At 37.2% G+C, this 13878-nt stretch overlaps 1 protein-coding gene across 1 annotated transcript in view; it reads left to right on the top strand.

Annotated features, from left to right (window-relative positions):
- Positions 1-13878, top strand: part of ccser2b (coiled-coil serine-rich protein 2b) — a 125495-nt gene that overhangs the window by 46032 nt on the left and 65585 nt on the right. The window contains exon 3 of the mRNA XM_052102781.1: positions 3764-3948. Coding sequence (XP_051958741.1) covers positions 3764-3948 — 185 coding nt within the window. The remainder of the gene's footprint in view (positions 1-3763; positions 3949-13878) is intronic.

Raw genomic sequence — 13878 nt, 5'->3', positions numbered from 1 at the left:
TGCCGAAGAAGGAAAGTCATACACATCTGAGATGGCTCAAAGGTAAGTAAATCATGAGAGGATTTTCATTTTAGGATGAACTAACCCTTTATCTTTTTGCACTAATTTGTTTACCAATGGCACAACTGTGAATGTTTCCACCAACTAATTAGTGCAAAGAGTTCCAGGCACATTCGCACACTATGCATACGAAGTACGCATGGTTAGAAAAACCGGGCTGTGCACGTACAGTTTCGTGTAACCAGCTAATGATGAAACTGTCACTTTCCCTGTACGCATACACTAGCACAAAAATGAAGTGTGCTTTGGGCTTAAGGCAACATACTAACTTAAATGGAACCTCATAATAAAAAGATTTTAAAATGCTCTGAAAGGTCCTCGCCCCACTCCCCCTCCCTCAATTTAAGCAAACCCAAAGTAAAATAATTCACAGTTAGAGAATGCTTCTGATTAGTTTGTTTTCTGCTTGGCTAAAAATGCCGGATCGCTCTGCTGATTGTTATTTTTGTTTTGCGTTATGCACGGTCTGTCACAGAGACAGGAGGGATTTCTCAAGACACCTATTTCAGTGACATGTTTCAGGCCTTAGGGACCATTTTATGCTTATTATTCCAAAAATCCCTTGCAGCATGTTTAGTAGCCAGCAACTCTCTTAACAATCACTCACACGCCACCATTCCTGTGACAAAAACCCCATATAACACAGTGTGTTGTGCTGTGGGATGCAACAAAACTTCAGGTGTACTTGCATAGATGTTGTTGCCTCGGTTGCATTCTGTGAATTCTTTATTCGTCATTTTAGCTGCACCAAAAACAGCTCTTACGTTCATACAGACGGTAATATTGTGGCCAAATCAGACCAGAAAACAACACTAACATTCATAACTTTTAAATGAGAGAATTTGTTTTTTTGGTCACACCACCCTTTCATGCAAGAACACCTTTGACCCCCCCACTCAATAATCTGATTGATTAAATTTTTTATGCTTTTAAAAGATTTACTGCATTTTGTTTAACCTTATAACATGAAAAAGTTTCTTTAAAAAAAATACAGTGAAATCAGGGTTTTTCCTGGCTCAAAATGAGGCGGAGGTGGTTCCATACTGATCAAAAAAAGTCACGTTAAAAACACGTAAACATTGGCTTTGCATTAATACACTATTAATGACCAGGCAACTGAATACTAGTGTTCATTTTGTCAGCTGTTTCTTAATTTAGTCTTAGTCCTGTGTCAAATGTCCTTTTTAGTTTTGATCATATTTAGTCAAACCTTATCCTATTTGTATTTATTTTTTTGTCAAGTTTTGTTTGACAAAGTCTGGGCTTTTTAATGTAGTTTTAGTCATTGAAAACTGTTGATATTTTAGTCATATTTTAGTAACATTTAGTCATATTGATATTTTAGCCACTGAACACTGTAAACATTTTAGCCATAAGAGTATTTTTGTCAATCTTGTCTATCCAAAACCAATATACACACTCAAACACACACACACACACACACACACACACACACAGTTGTGTTTCCATGTTTTATGGGGACTTTCCATAGACATAATGGTTTTTATACTGTACAAACTTTATATTCTATCCCTAAACCTAACCCTACCCTAAACCTAACCCTACCCCTAAACCTAACCCTCACAGAAAACTTTCTGCATTTTTACATTTTCAAAAAACATAATTTAGTATGATTTATAAGCTGTTTTCCTCATGGGGACCGACAAAATGTCCCCACAAGGTCAAAAATTTCGGGTTTTACTATCCTTATGGGGACATTTGGTCCCCACAAAGTGATAAATACACGCTCACACACACACACACACACACACACACACACACACACACACACACACACACACACATTTTATTGTTGTAAATCTCTCCCGGTCTCGACTCCCGCTAAGATTGGGTCTCTTCCGCGACTGGTTGAAGCAGCTCTGACCGCAAAGAGAATGACAGTGTTGGAGTTTGTGTTTATTTACATGTCACGCTCCCTCCCGTATTATATGAAGTATAATTAAGGATGAAATAAAGATATATCGCCAAGCTGTGATCTGTGTTTCTATCAGACACTCGAGGTGCAGCGCTCCTCTCGTCTCGCGTGTCATCAGTATAGTTTTATATGACCTCAAGTTATGTTAAATGACATCAAGTGACTATTCGACAATGGAATTGTTTTATTATTATTGCTGAGATTTGTAGTTACAAATGACAATCCACCGAGTGCAACGCTTGTTAGTGTTTTCCATGAAGACACCCACCAGAGTTTGTAGACAGCTGGAGGCGGCACGAAATTTGACAGAGGTGACCACCTAGTAATTCTCTATGCAGGAAAAACTCTGGAAATGTATTTCACTTTTCAGTTTTCACTTTTTTGCTGAATAATGAAAAGTTACACTTAATAAATAATAAATAAAACATATGTATGAACTGACAAGGACTAAATTGTTCTGTTATTTTTTGCATACTCTGTGTTATATAAATACATCAAATATTTGAATGATGGCTGTATACTTGTAAAACATCAAAGAATAGAATAAAATAAGTGATTCTAATGCAGAAGCAATGTTAATACACAATAGCACATCCAAAAATGTTACTCACCCTTCCTCTTCAAAACGGGTATGACTTTATCAAAAACTAATACTAATTTGTTAACTGACCCTTTGCAGATGCCTTAAAAGCATTTCTGACCAATCCTAATTTAGAAAGTGTTTTCTTTTTTCCAACAAGAGTCTATGGGAGTAAAATGTGTTAGCAGAATTTAATAGAAAGATCCAAAAAATGTACTGTATGTAGAGAGGATACATTCAGTGTTTGTTGTTTTTAATCTTGAAATAAATCTCGAGAAGAGTGTGTTCCCAAATGAACATGTATAATAACAGCAAGGACACCTACATTTGCGCCAAGTAAATTAAAGCTAATAAGTTAATGTTACAGGTGAAAGTAGATAAAGAGTTTCAGCATCATAGTGAGTATGTTATGAGATGTTATGAGCAGTTCTGTTCACTTACATTAATGTTATCAGGTATGTAATCACTTTCAAATGACACTTTCTCATTATTAAGTGAATGTGAAAATCATTTTTCTGTATTTAAAAAATCTGATATTTCCACATCTGTTTTTTTTGTACCAGTTTTTACGAGTACTTTAGACATAACCGACTGTGTTTACATTATAACCTCGCCAAGACAGGAATTTAATGACATTTTTAAGCGTATTTGACCATTTAGGCACAAATCCGCAGTAGCGCGAGCCGTCTGAGCACACGTGCACATAAAGCACGCACACACATAAGCTACCCGTCACTCACACGCGACAACAGAATCTTTGAGATTGTTTTTATCTGTGTGGGTTCTCTCTCTGATCGCTTTGACCCTGTTTGCACCTGGTATTAAGATACATCTCAGGTGATCCGGTCACATGTGGTCATGTAAGACACATCACTGTTTACACCTGGTCATTAAATGCATCTCCCGGGACCACTTGTGTTCAGATTTGGAGGGGAGGGTTTCATGACAACATACATCAGTCACTCAAGAAAAAGAAAAGAAATGGCTGTTTCTCCCGGATGTTATTATATCCCGCATTATTTGCTACCTACCTTTTGGAGTAGCCTTTGCACGCCAATGATGCCTTAAAATGAAGACAAAATCATCAAGATGGGAAAAAAGCTTCTTATTTAAAGATTGACTAAGGTGTTTCCATGATCAGCAAGTATGAATCTGATTGGCTGTATGACTCTATCACTCTTTTTCAGCTGGTAAAGATGGCTTTGAGCATGAGAATTTGGCTGCTGTTGGTGATTTTCATCACGGCTCGTCTCTGGACCTGTCTCCCTCGGTCAGCTCTGGTGGAACCTACATGTGGGATGAAGAGGGGCTGGAAGCACTGGGTGGATCTGGACATCTGTGTGGGAGTTTTGACTCTGATCTCAACAGCATGGTGAGTCAAAGCTTGTTTTGCATATTTGTCTCCCCATTTATTCACCCTCATGCCATCCCAGATGTGTGTGACTTTCTCTCTTCTGCTGAACAACAAAGATCTTTAGAAGAATATTTCAGGTCTGTTGGTCCATAAAATAAAAAAAGGTCCAAAACATTGAAGCTAAAAAAAGCACATAAAGGCAGCATAAAAGTCATCCATAAGACTCCAGTGGTTAAATCAATATCTTCTGAAGTGATATGATAGGTGTGGGTGAGAAACAGATCAATATTGAAGTCCTTTTTACTATAAATTCTCCTCCCTGTCCACAAAAGAAGAACTCGTTGGAGAGAGAAGCACTTAGGAAAGCTGTTAGGAAGTGGAGATGTATTGCAATACATTAAATCATGATTTGTATCTTGAGGTAGTTGGCAATATGCAGCCCTAATATGAAGGACATCAAAAATGACTTTTTACACTAAGGAGGCAGTAACATTCGGGGCTTGGGTGGGGTTTTAGAAATCTTTGGCCCTGTGGTTGAGGAACACTACTCTCATACACTGCAAAGGGAAACTAAGACTTCTAGTGTCTTTTACAGCTGCTGAATTTACCTGTCAAATGGTCTGTGAATCAGTGTGCTTTAGGGGGGACATTTTCATTCTCAGTGTGGTTGTTTCAGTTTATTGTGTAGGTCAAAGTGAGGTCTGTCTCCTGTTTATCTCCCAGAGCTCGAGTTAATGGAGATGCCGTCTCTGATGACGCATCATAGCACCGGCAGTGCTCTGATTGGCTCGTGCTGATGGTCATTTGTCTTTCTACTGGAAGCAACCAATCAGATTGTGAGCTTCATGGCATTCAGTAAATGGTGAGGTGAAATCAAAGTCAAAAGAGAGGATGACTGTGCACTTCTCCTGATTCTGTGTTGACTTCTTTACTGTCTACAGTATCATCTCAATTGGAACTCTCTTGAACAAGATTAATCTGACAGCAGTTTAGAGAAAGAACATACAAACTGTTTTTGGGCCATGAATATCCGTGCTAATGTTTCTGCGTTTTAAAGCGCGGGTGTTCTAGCTGTATTTCTGTGCAAACAAAACTGCATTGTGTATGTAGAGATCTGCCCTGGGTGACCTGTACCTGGATCTGTATGAATGTGATTTGATGGCAAGGTTTCTTGTATATTTTCAGAAAGCCATCAGCGTTTTACTGTACGTCTGATAAATTCAGATTCTGAATCATCCATCAACTGACAAGTTGTGAGCGTTATACCTAAAGTTTTATGACAATATGAGGCATAATTACATCCCCCTACTGTTACTTTTAGTGCTTTGTTTATTTTAATAATACTGTCTGATTATAAGTCATATCTGTTGTTTTATTAGGCTCTGACGTCTGAGTGAAAAGCAGTTTCACTTGCTGGTGTGTCAGCGACATCTTGTGGATGTTTCGTGTCATACACTGTAAAAACTACTTAAAAAAGTATAGTAACAGTATTACACATAATATTTTTATGAACTCTTTAAGCCTTCCCCATAATTAAATCACGTGAAGTGACTGAAATTAGTGAGCATATGGCACATCATGTTTATTCTATTAAGCAAATTTACTGATTTTCTAAGGCTTAAAATTATAAAAGTATTTTTTCCATCTTAAAATATTTAAAATGATTAATATCTAATGCATTTTAATGCATTTATCAATAATATTTTCAATATCATTCCCACTCATAACATTTAGATAACTCGTACAACAAAATAAAAAAAAAAACAGTATTTATTTTATCAAACAGTGAGCAGTGTACGTTACACAAAACATATTGATTTAAAAAAAAAAAAGTCAAAATATATATACACTCACCTAAAGGATTATTAGGAACACCTGTTCAATTTCTCATTAATGCAATTATCTAATCAACCAATCACATGGCAGTTGCTTCAATGCATTTAGGGGTGTGGTCCTGGTCAAGACAATCTCCTGAACTCCAAACTGAATGTCAGAATGGGAAAGAAAGGTGATTTAAGCAATTTTGAGCGTGGCATGGTTGTTGGTGCCAGACGGGCCGGTCTGAGTATTTCACAATCTGCTCAGTTACTGGGATTTTCACGCACAACCATTTCTAGGGTTTACAAAGAATGGTGTGAAAAGGGAAAAACATCCAGTATGCGGCAGTCCTGTGGGCAAAAATGCCTTGTTGATGCTAGAGGTCAGAGGAGAATGGGCCGACTGATTCAAGCTGATAGAAGAGCAACTTTGCCTGAAATAACCACTCATTACAACCGAGGTATGCAGCAAAGCATTTGTGAAGCCACAACACGCACAACCTTGAGGCGGATGGGCTACAACAGCAGAAGACCCCACCGGGTACCACTCATCTCCACTACAAATAGGAAAAAGAGGCTACAATTTGCAAGAGCTCACCAAAATTGGACAGGTGAAGACTGGAAAAATGTTGCCTGGTCTGATGAGTCTTGATTTCTGTTGAGACATTCAGATGGTAGAGTCAGAATTTGGCGTAAACAGAATGAGAACATGGATCCATCATGCCTTGTTACCACTGTGCAGGCTGGTGGTGGTGGTGTAATGGTGTGGGGGATGTTTTCTTGGCACACTTTAGGCCCCTTAGTGCCAATTGGGCATCGTTTAAATTCCACGGCCTACCTGAGCATTGTTTCTGACCATGTCCATCCCTTTATGGCCACCATGTACCCATCCTCTGATGGCTACTTCCAGCAGGATAATGCACCATGTCACAAAGCTCGAATCATTTCAAATTGGTTTCTTGAACATGACAATGAGCTCACTGTACTAAAATGGCCCCCACAGTCACCAGATCTCAACCCAATAGAGCATCTTTGGGATGTGGTGGAACGGAGCTTCGTGCCCTGGATGTGCATCCCACAAATCTCCATCAACTGCAAGATGCTATCCTATCAATATGGGCCAACATTTCTAAAGAATGCTTTCAGCACCTTGTTGAATCAATGCCACGTAGAATTAAGGCAGTTCTGAAGGCGAAAGGGGGTCAAACACAGTATTAGTATGGTGTTCCTAATAATCCTTTAGGTGAGTGTATACACAAACACACACACTACCGGTCAAAAGTTTTGAAACACTTGACTAATGTTTCTCGCGATCTTAAAAAATCTTTTGATCTGAAGGTGTATGCTTAAATGTTTGAAATTAGTTTTGTAGACAAAAATATAATTGTGCCACCATATTCATTTATTTCATTATAAAACTAAAATTTTATTAAAAAAAAAAAATGTTTTTGAAATTGATGACTTGGACCAAATAATAAAGAAAAGCAGCCAGTAAGTGCCCAACATAGATGGGAATCTATATGCTTTTAAATACTGTTTAAAAGCATCTCAGGGTGATTCCTCAAGAAGTTGCTGGAGAAAATGTCAAGAGTTCATGTCTGCAAATGTGCTGGTGGTGTAGTGGTCTAAGCATATAACTGGTAATCTGGTAATCAGAAGGTCGCTGGTTCGATCCCCACAGCCACCACCATTGTGTCCTTGAGCAAGGCACTTAACTCCAGGTTGCTCCGGGGAGATTGTCCCTGTAATAAGGGCTCTGTAAGTTGCTTTGGATAAAAGCGTCTGCCAAATGCATAAATGTAAATGTAAATGTAACAGTTATATGATATTTATTTTGGATTTTGTTTCATGACAACATAATTCCCATAGTTCCATTAATGTTATTCCATAGTTTGATGACAAAAATGTGAACTAAAAACTAGAGATGCACCGATCGACCGGCCAGGGTCCGTAATTAGCCGATTTTCCGCATGCTCGGCCGGTCAGCCTCACATCTTTACGATTCCAAGCCGGTCCGTTTTTTTGCCAGTGTCGCAGGCAATAACGTCACAGCCACACGTAAACATGTCATTGGCGTTGAAGATCTTCACTGTGAGTGAAGAATACATAAAGTTTGAAATGTGTAATAATTGTAAGGCCAGAGTAAACCGTGGGGGAACCACCACAATAACTTTCGGAACAACAAAACTAATTAGACATTTAAAACACCATCACCCAGCTGAAAATGCCCATTTTAAAAAAATCGAAAGTGAAAAAAAAAGTGAAAGCGGCTAAAGCTAGCCAGAGCTCAGAGCCAGTCACAAGTCAGCAGCCTCTCCTATCATCCCTTGGAATGAGCAGCGAAAAGACCAAAGCAATTACGAGGAAAATGATGGAATTCATGGCCCTGAATGACCAGCTGTTCTCCATAGTTGAGGACAGAGGGTTCTGAAATCTGATACATTTCCTCGATACAGAGTATGAGGTACTTTCCGACGTCACGTTGCCCGAGTTGTTTAATCTCGTGTCATGTCACACAATAAATCATTCTCTACTATTATTCTGACATTTCACATTCTTTAAATAAAGTGATCCTGACTGACCTATTTTTTGTACTGCCTTGAATTTTTTGTGATTTAAAAAGTATTGCTACTAAATATTTTAAAAATCTAATAAAATAAAATAAAAATGAATCCAAGAATCCAGTTCAGTAATCTTCATCTTCAAGAGGTCTCGCATTCTCATTGTTGGTCGTGCAGTTGAAATAGAGATTACAGTACTGGAGACATTCCTGTAGTAATTGATGTATTCAGGTGAAACTAGAACAAGTGCTGTATTACCTTCAAGAGCCACGTGGGGGCAGAAGAACCTCAATTCACCCTGATGTTTCACGTCTTCCATTTCACTGAGCAGATCATGTTGCTACACGTCTTAAAGAAATAGTTCACCCTAAAATGAAATGTCATCATTTACTCACACTCATGTCATCCCAAATCCGACTTTCTTCCTCCCATGAAGCACAAAAGAAAATGTTCTGCTAAATGTTTTGCAGCTGCTTTGTCCATAAAATGACAGTGAATGAGGAATGTGGCTGTCAAGCTCTAAAAAGAGTAAAAAAGCACCATAAAATATGATAAAGGTCTTCTGAAGTCATGCGAAAACTCTGTGTGAGGAACTGACTGAAATTGAAGTCATTATTGGCACATGATGATGTCATTTATTTGAAGGCAGACTTGTTGTGGTATATTTAAGATATCAGTTGATCAGTCGATGATGGTGAATGCATGGCACTTAAATCCAGAAGAATTCATGAAATGCATTGCTTTTTTGAAGGTGTGAATCAGGATGAATATTCCGGGGTTTTGTGAGGAGCTGACACAGTAAGTTTTGTCTGACACAGAAGGTCTCTTTCACACATGTTCTTACTCCTACTGTTGTTAAACAAGAGACCCATGTCCTTTAAACACCCCACGAAATGGCATAAGTGCAGTTTGCTTTCCTGTGTTGACCTTTTTCCTATTGAATCAGGAAGTTGGGACAGGACATTTGAAGGGCTCATCTTTGTTTTGAAATAGCCAGTAGCCTTTACTTTACATTATAGCTGTGAACCATGATGTGCTACTTGTTATTTCTGTCGATTGCAGGTGGTTTATACCTTTTAGCCATATGGCAGCAATTTATACAATTTTTTCCACATTTTTCTCATTGGTATTTTTAAAGATAATGGACATTATCCATTATATAATTGAATTTATACATAAATAACACAATTATGATTTGTATTTCTTCTTTTCAGACAAAAATGAACACAGTAATGTTTTATGGAAAGGGCAAGAAAGGTGCTCAGGTAGCTCTTCACATTAACAACACGAGGATGCGATAGGCTTTAGTGACAATATTGAAGAATACATGATGATGGTTCACTCAATTTCAGTTTGTAGGAGTTCCAAGTGAATACATAAATCAATGAATTCAAGGAGAAACTGATAATTATTAAGAAACTAGTTTTTGGACCATTTTGCATTGTTACAAAGTTGTCTTTTTCCCCTCCAAAAGTAATACTTTTTATTGTTATTAGAGATATTTTATTTCAGAAAATCAAATAGTAAAAAATATTCCACCATTATAACATAATGTGTACTATACAGGGTTAAAGGGTGAGTGACATTTTCAGTAAAGAGAGCATTTTATTGGACTGAAATGTTGATGTCATCCATATTTTTGGTCCATTGTCCTATTGTAAGATATATACTGTAAATGTTAAAATCTGCTAAAAGTTCATTTTCTCTACTTTTAAGTGTACAATATTATATACACTGGCTGCTAAAAGTTTGGAATAATGTTCAGATTTTGCTCTTATGGAAAGAAATTGTTCATTTTATTCACCAAAGAGAGATTCAACTTATCACAATGTATAGTGAGGAGATTAATAACGTGAAAAATCACTATTACAATTTGAAAAATTAAAAAAGTACTACTTGCACTCCTTCAAAGAGTTCTCATAATAAAATCCTCCACGTGCAGCAATGACAGCTTTTCAGATCCTTGTTTAGCTGTCAGTTTGTCTAGATACTCAGGTGACATTTCACTCCACACTTCCTGTAGCACTTGCCATAGATGTGACTGTCTTGTCGGGCACTTCTCACACACCTTACAGTCTAACTGATCCCACAAAAACTCAATGGGGTTAAGATCCATAACACTCTTTTCCAATTATCTGTTGTCCAATGTCTGTGTTTCTTTGTCCACTCTAACCTTTTCTTTTAGTTTTTCTGTTTCAAAAGATGCTTTTTCTTTCCAATTCTTCCCATAATGCCTGCACCCCTGAGTCTTCTCTTTACTGTTGTACATGAAACTGCTGTTGAGCGGGTAGAATTCAATGAAGCTGTCAGCGGAGGACATACTTCTCCTCTTGTTTAGTTGTACATCTGGTCTTCCACATCTCTTTCTGTCCTTGTTAGAGACAGTTGTTCTTTGTCTTTGAAGACTGTAGTGTACACCTTTTTATGAAATCTTCAGTTTTTTGGCAATTTCAAGCATCGTATAGACTTCATTCCTCAAAACAATGATTGACTGATGAGTTTCTATGGAAAGCTGTTTCTTTTCTTTGCCATTTTTTTTTTTTTATCTAATATTGACCTTAAGACATGCCAGTCTATTGCATACTGTGACAACTCAAAAACAAACACAAAGACTGATTAAGAATGTTAAGCTTCATTTAATGAATCAAATATATTTCTCCTGTGTTTGATATAATGGCAAGTGATTTTCTAGAACCAAATGATCAATTTATCATGATTACTCAAGGATAAGTTGTTGGAGTGATGCTGCTGTCTAGATTTGATGAAAAATGACTTTTTTCAAATAGTGATGGTGCTGTTTTACATCAGTAATGTCCTGATTATACATTGTGATCAGTTGAATGCCACTTTGGTGAATAAAATTACCAATTTCCTTCCGAAACAGTGAAATCTGTACATTATTCCAAACTTATGGCCACCAGTGTGGATGTTATATTCAAAACTAAAAGATATTTATTTAAAAAAACAAAATTCATTTTTCATTTCATGAGATCTTTAGATACCGGTACACAGTTCTGCTCTGTTACTCCATACACTTCAAACCCTTCAGTCAGTTTTGTTACTTTAATAATAATAATAATAATATGTTTTATTTATATAGTGCCTTTCTAATTCCCAAGGTCGCTTTACAAAGGTGACGTGTCAAACACTTCAAAACAAACAAAGCAAACACAAATAAATAAATAAAAACAAAGATTTCAAACAGAAGTTGGAGGATAATAATTAACCTCATGCATGAGAGTAACAGAGTAAAAAGCATATTTTTCAACAGCTGTTTGAAGGATTCATAGGAGGTGACATCCTGGAGGTTATGAGGCAGAGAGTTCTTAAGTCTAAGGGCCACAACACTAAAAGACTTACCACCCATGGAAGACAATCTAGACTTAGGAAGACATAAGAAGACCTTAATGAACGAGCAGGGGAGTCATGATCGAGAAGGTTTGATAAATGTTGGGGTGCAAGATTATGAAAAGTCTTGTAGGTTATAATTACAATCTTGTTCCATATGCGGTATTCAACAGGTAGCAAGTGTAGTTGCTTGAGAATGGAAGGAATGGGTGCTGACCTTCTAGTATGTGTGACTGTAAATATATGTGACAAAAGCATGGATTATAGTCTCTACACTTTGGAAACTGAGAGTGGGTTGAATGCGAGAGATGTTCCGTAAATGGAAAAAAGCTGTCTTAACGACATTGTTAACATGGGCATCAATCAATAGTGTGGTGGTTGCCTAGGTTGTGCACAGTTTTAGATTGATTGATTGGAACACCTTCCAGGTCCATTGTAAAGAGTGACTGTCTAGAAATAAGGGACTTTGGGCCAATCAGCATTAATTCTAACTTTAGATAGTTTGCTGCCAACCAGTGCTTTAAATCATGGATGCAGGCAGATAATTAGGGGGAGGAAAAGCTAAGGCAGCACTAGAGCTAATATAGATCTGAATGTCATCAGCATAACACTGGTAACTGAAGCCATGACTTCTTAATATATGTCCTAGATGTAACATGTAGATTAGAAAAAGGAGTGGACCAAGGACTGAGCCCTGGGGGACAGCACATTTGATGTTAGCTGTTGCAGATTTGTGTTTGTTATAGATGACAAATTGTTGTCTGTCACTATGATGTGTACCACTCTAAAGCAATACCAGTGATACCAATAGCAAACAGACATGCAAGAAGTAAGTTAGGGCAGATAGTGCCAAATGCAGTTTACACCAATATATTTTGTTTGATAAATCTTCAAAAGGTTTCATGTATATTAGTCGCATGTGATGACTGTGATATTATGTCTGCCAATCCGTCTGTTGTTTGTGCTGGATGTTTGGGGGGGCCACAGGCGCTTCGTATCTGCTCATTACATACTGCTGCCTTTATCTCAAATTTCTGAGCAGAGTGGCACATTTTGAGCACTGTTTTTGCTTCAAACATGAACTACACTTAAAATTGTGAGAAGAGGTTTGCTGTTACTTTTCTAAACTGTCAAACCTTTGATATTAGTTTTTATATGATAGCATGATCAAAATGCATGGTAAAAGGGGTAGAAAAATTGCATTGAAGGAGGGACCTGAGTGATATCCAGAGACCAGAATATCAGCTCTTTTGCCAGTAACCCACCTATAAACCACCCAGGACACCTAGCAACCACATAGAAATGTGCAAAGAACCACTCAGAACACCTTCACAACCACATAGTAAGAGTTCTGCACGGGCTAACATTAGAGATTGACCGATTAATCGGTTTTGACGATTAATCAGCATTGATAGCTGCTTTTGAAACTATCAGTTATTGGCCAAAATCATAACATAATAATATTATATAAACAATTACTGACACCTTGTGGGTTTTTTTATGGCAAGTGAACGATCAGCCTTTTCCAGCACCTTAGTTATTGGTATTGGCAAAATCCAATACCGGTTGACCAATGTAAAAATCTTAATAGCTTAAAGACTATACACAGAGGGGTTTCCATTTTAGTAAAGTTAACATGGTTCCAGAGTGCCTTTAGACCATAAAGTGCTTTCCTTCTAAATTTATATTTATTAATCAACATATTACAAGCCTTTAATGATAAACAAATAGATTTCTGTTGTAATTTTATGAAATTAATCAGAGGTCATCTTCTTTGGCATGGATGACAAGAAAAGACAATACACTGACTAGTTTGTACCGTACTCTTTCTCACTTTAATAAAAATATAAAAATGGTCCATTCAGAATTTTACATTTTCTCTCAGGGATACCCCTGAACCCCCATACAGTATCATTACGCAGTCACAAGGGCTTCTACGCAACCATATTTTCTATATGAATGTAACACAATATAAAAATAATTTTTATATAAAAATGATATGCTGTCATTATGCTTCAAAACTAGCAGATGCTCTTTTAACATTCATATCCAACTGCACTTGATTGATAAACTCATATTGTAATATATAAAAAAAATATTTGTAATATTTTGGGAGACGATCCCTCAGACATCACTGCTTTGGCTGTCTCTGGGCCCCCAATGCATTTTTGTGTAGACTATTTTGACTGTTTAGGATTTTTTTTCTTCTTCTTATGTCAAAT

This window comes from Xyrauchen texanus, chromosome 33, assembly GCF_025860055.1.
Source record: "Xyrauchen texanus isolate HMW12.3.18 chromosome 33, RBS_HiC_50CHRs, whole genome shotgun sequence".
Lineage (NCBI taxonomy): Eukaryota > Metazoa > Chordata > Actinopteri > Cypriniformes > Catostomidae > Xyrauchen > Xyrauchen texanus.
Note: the sequence above shows the minus strand (reverse complement) of the source record. Positions and strands in the feature narration are given on the sequence as shown.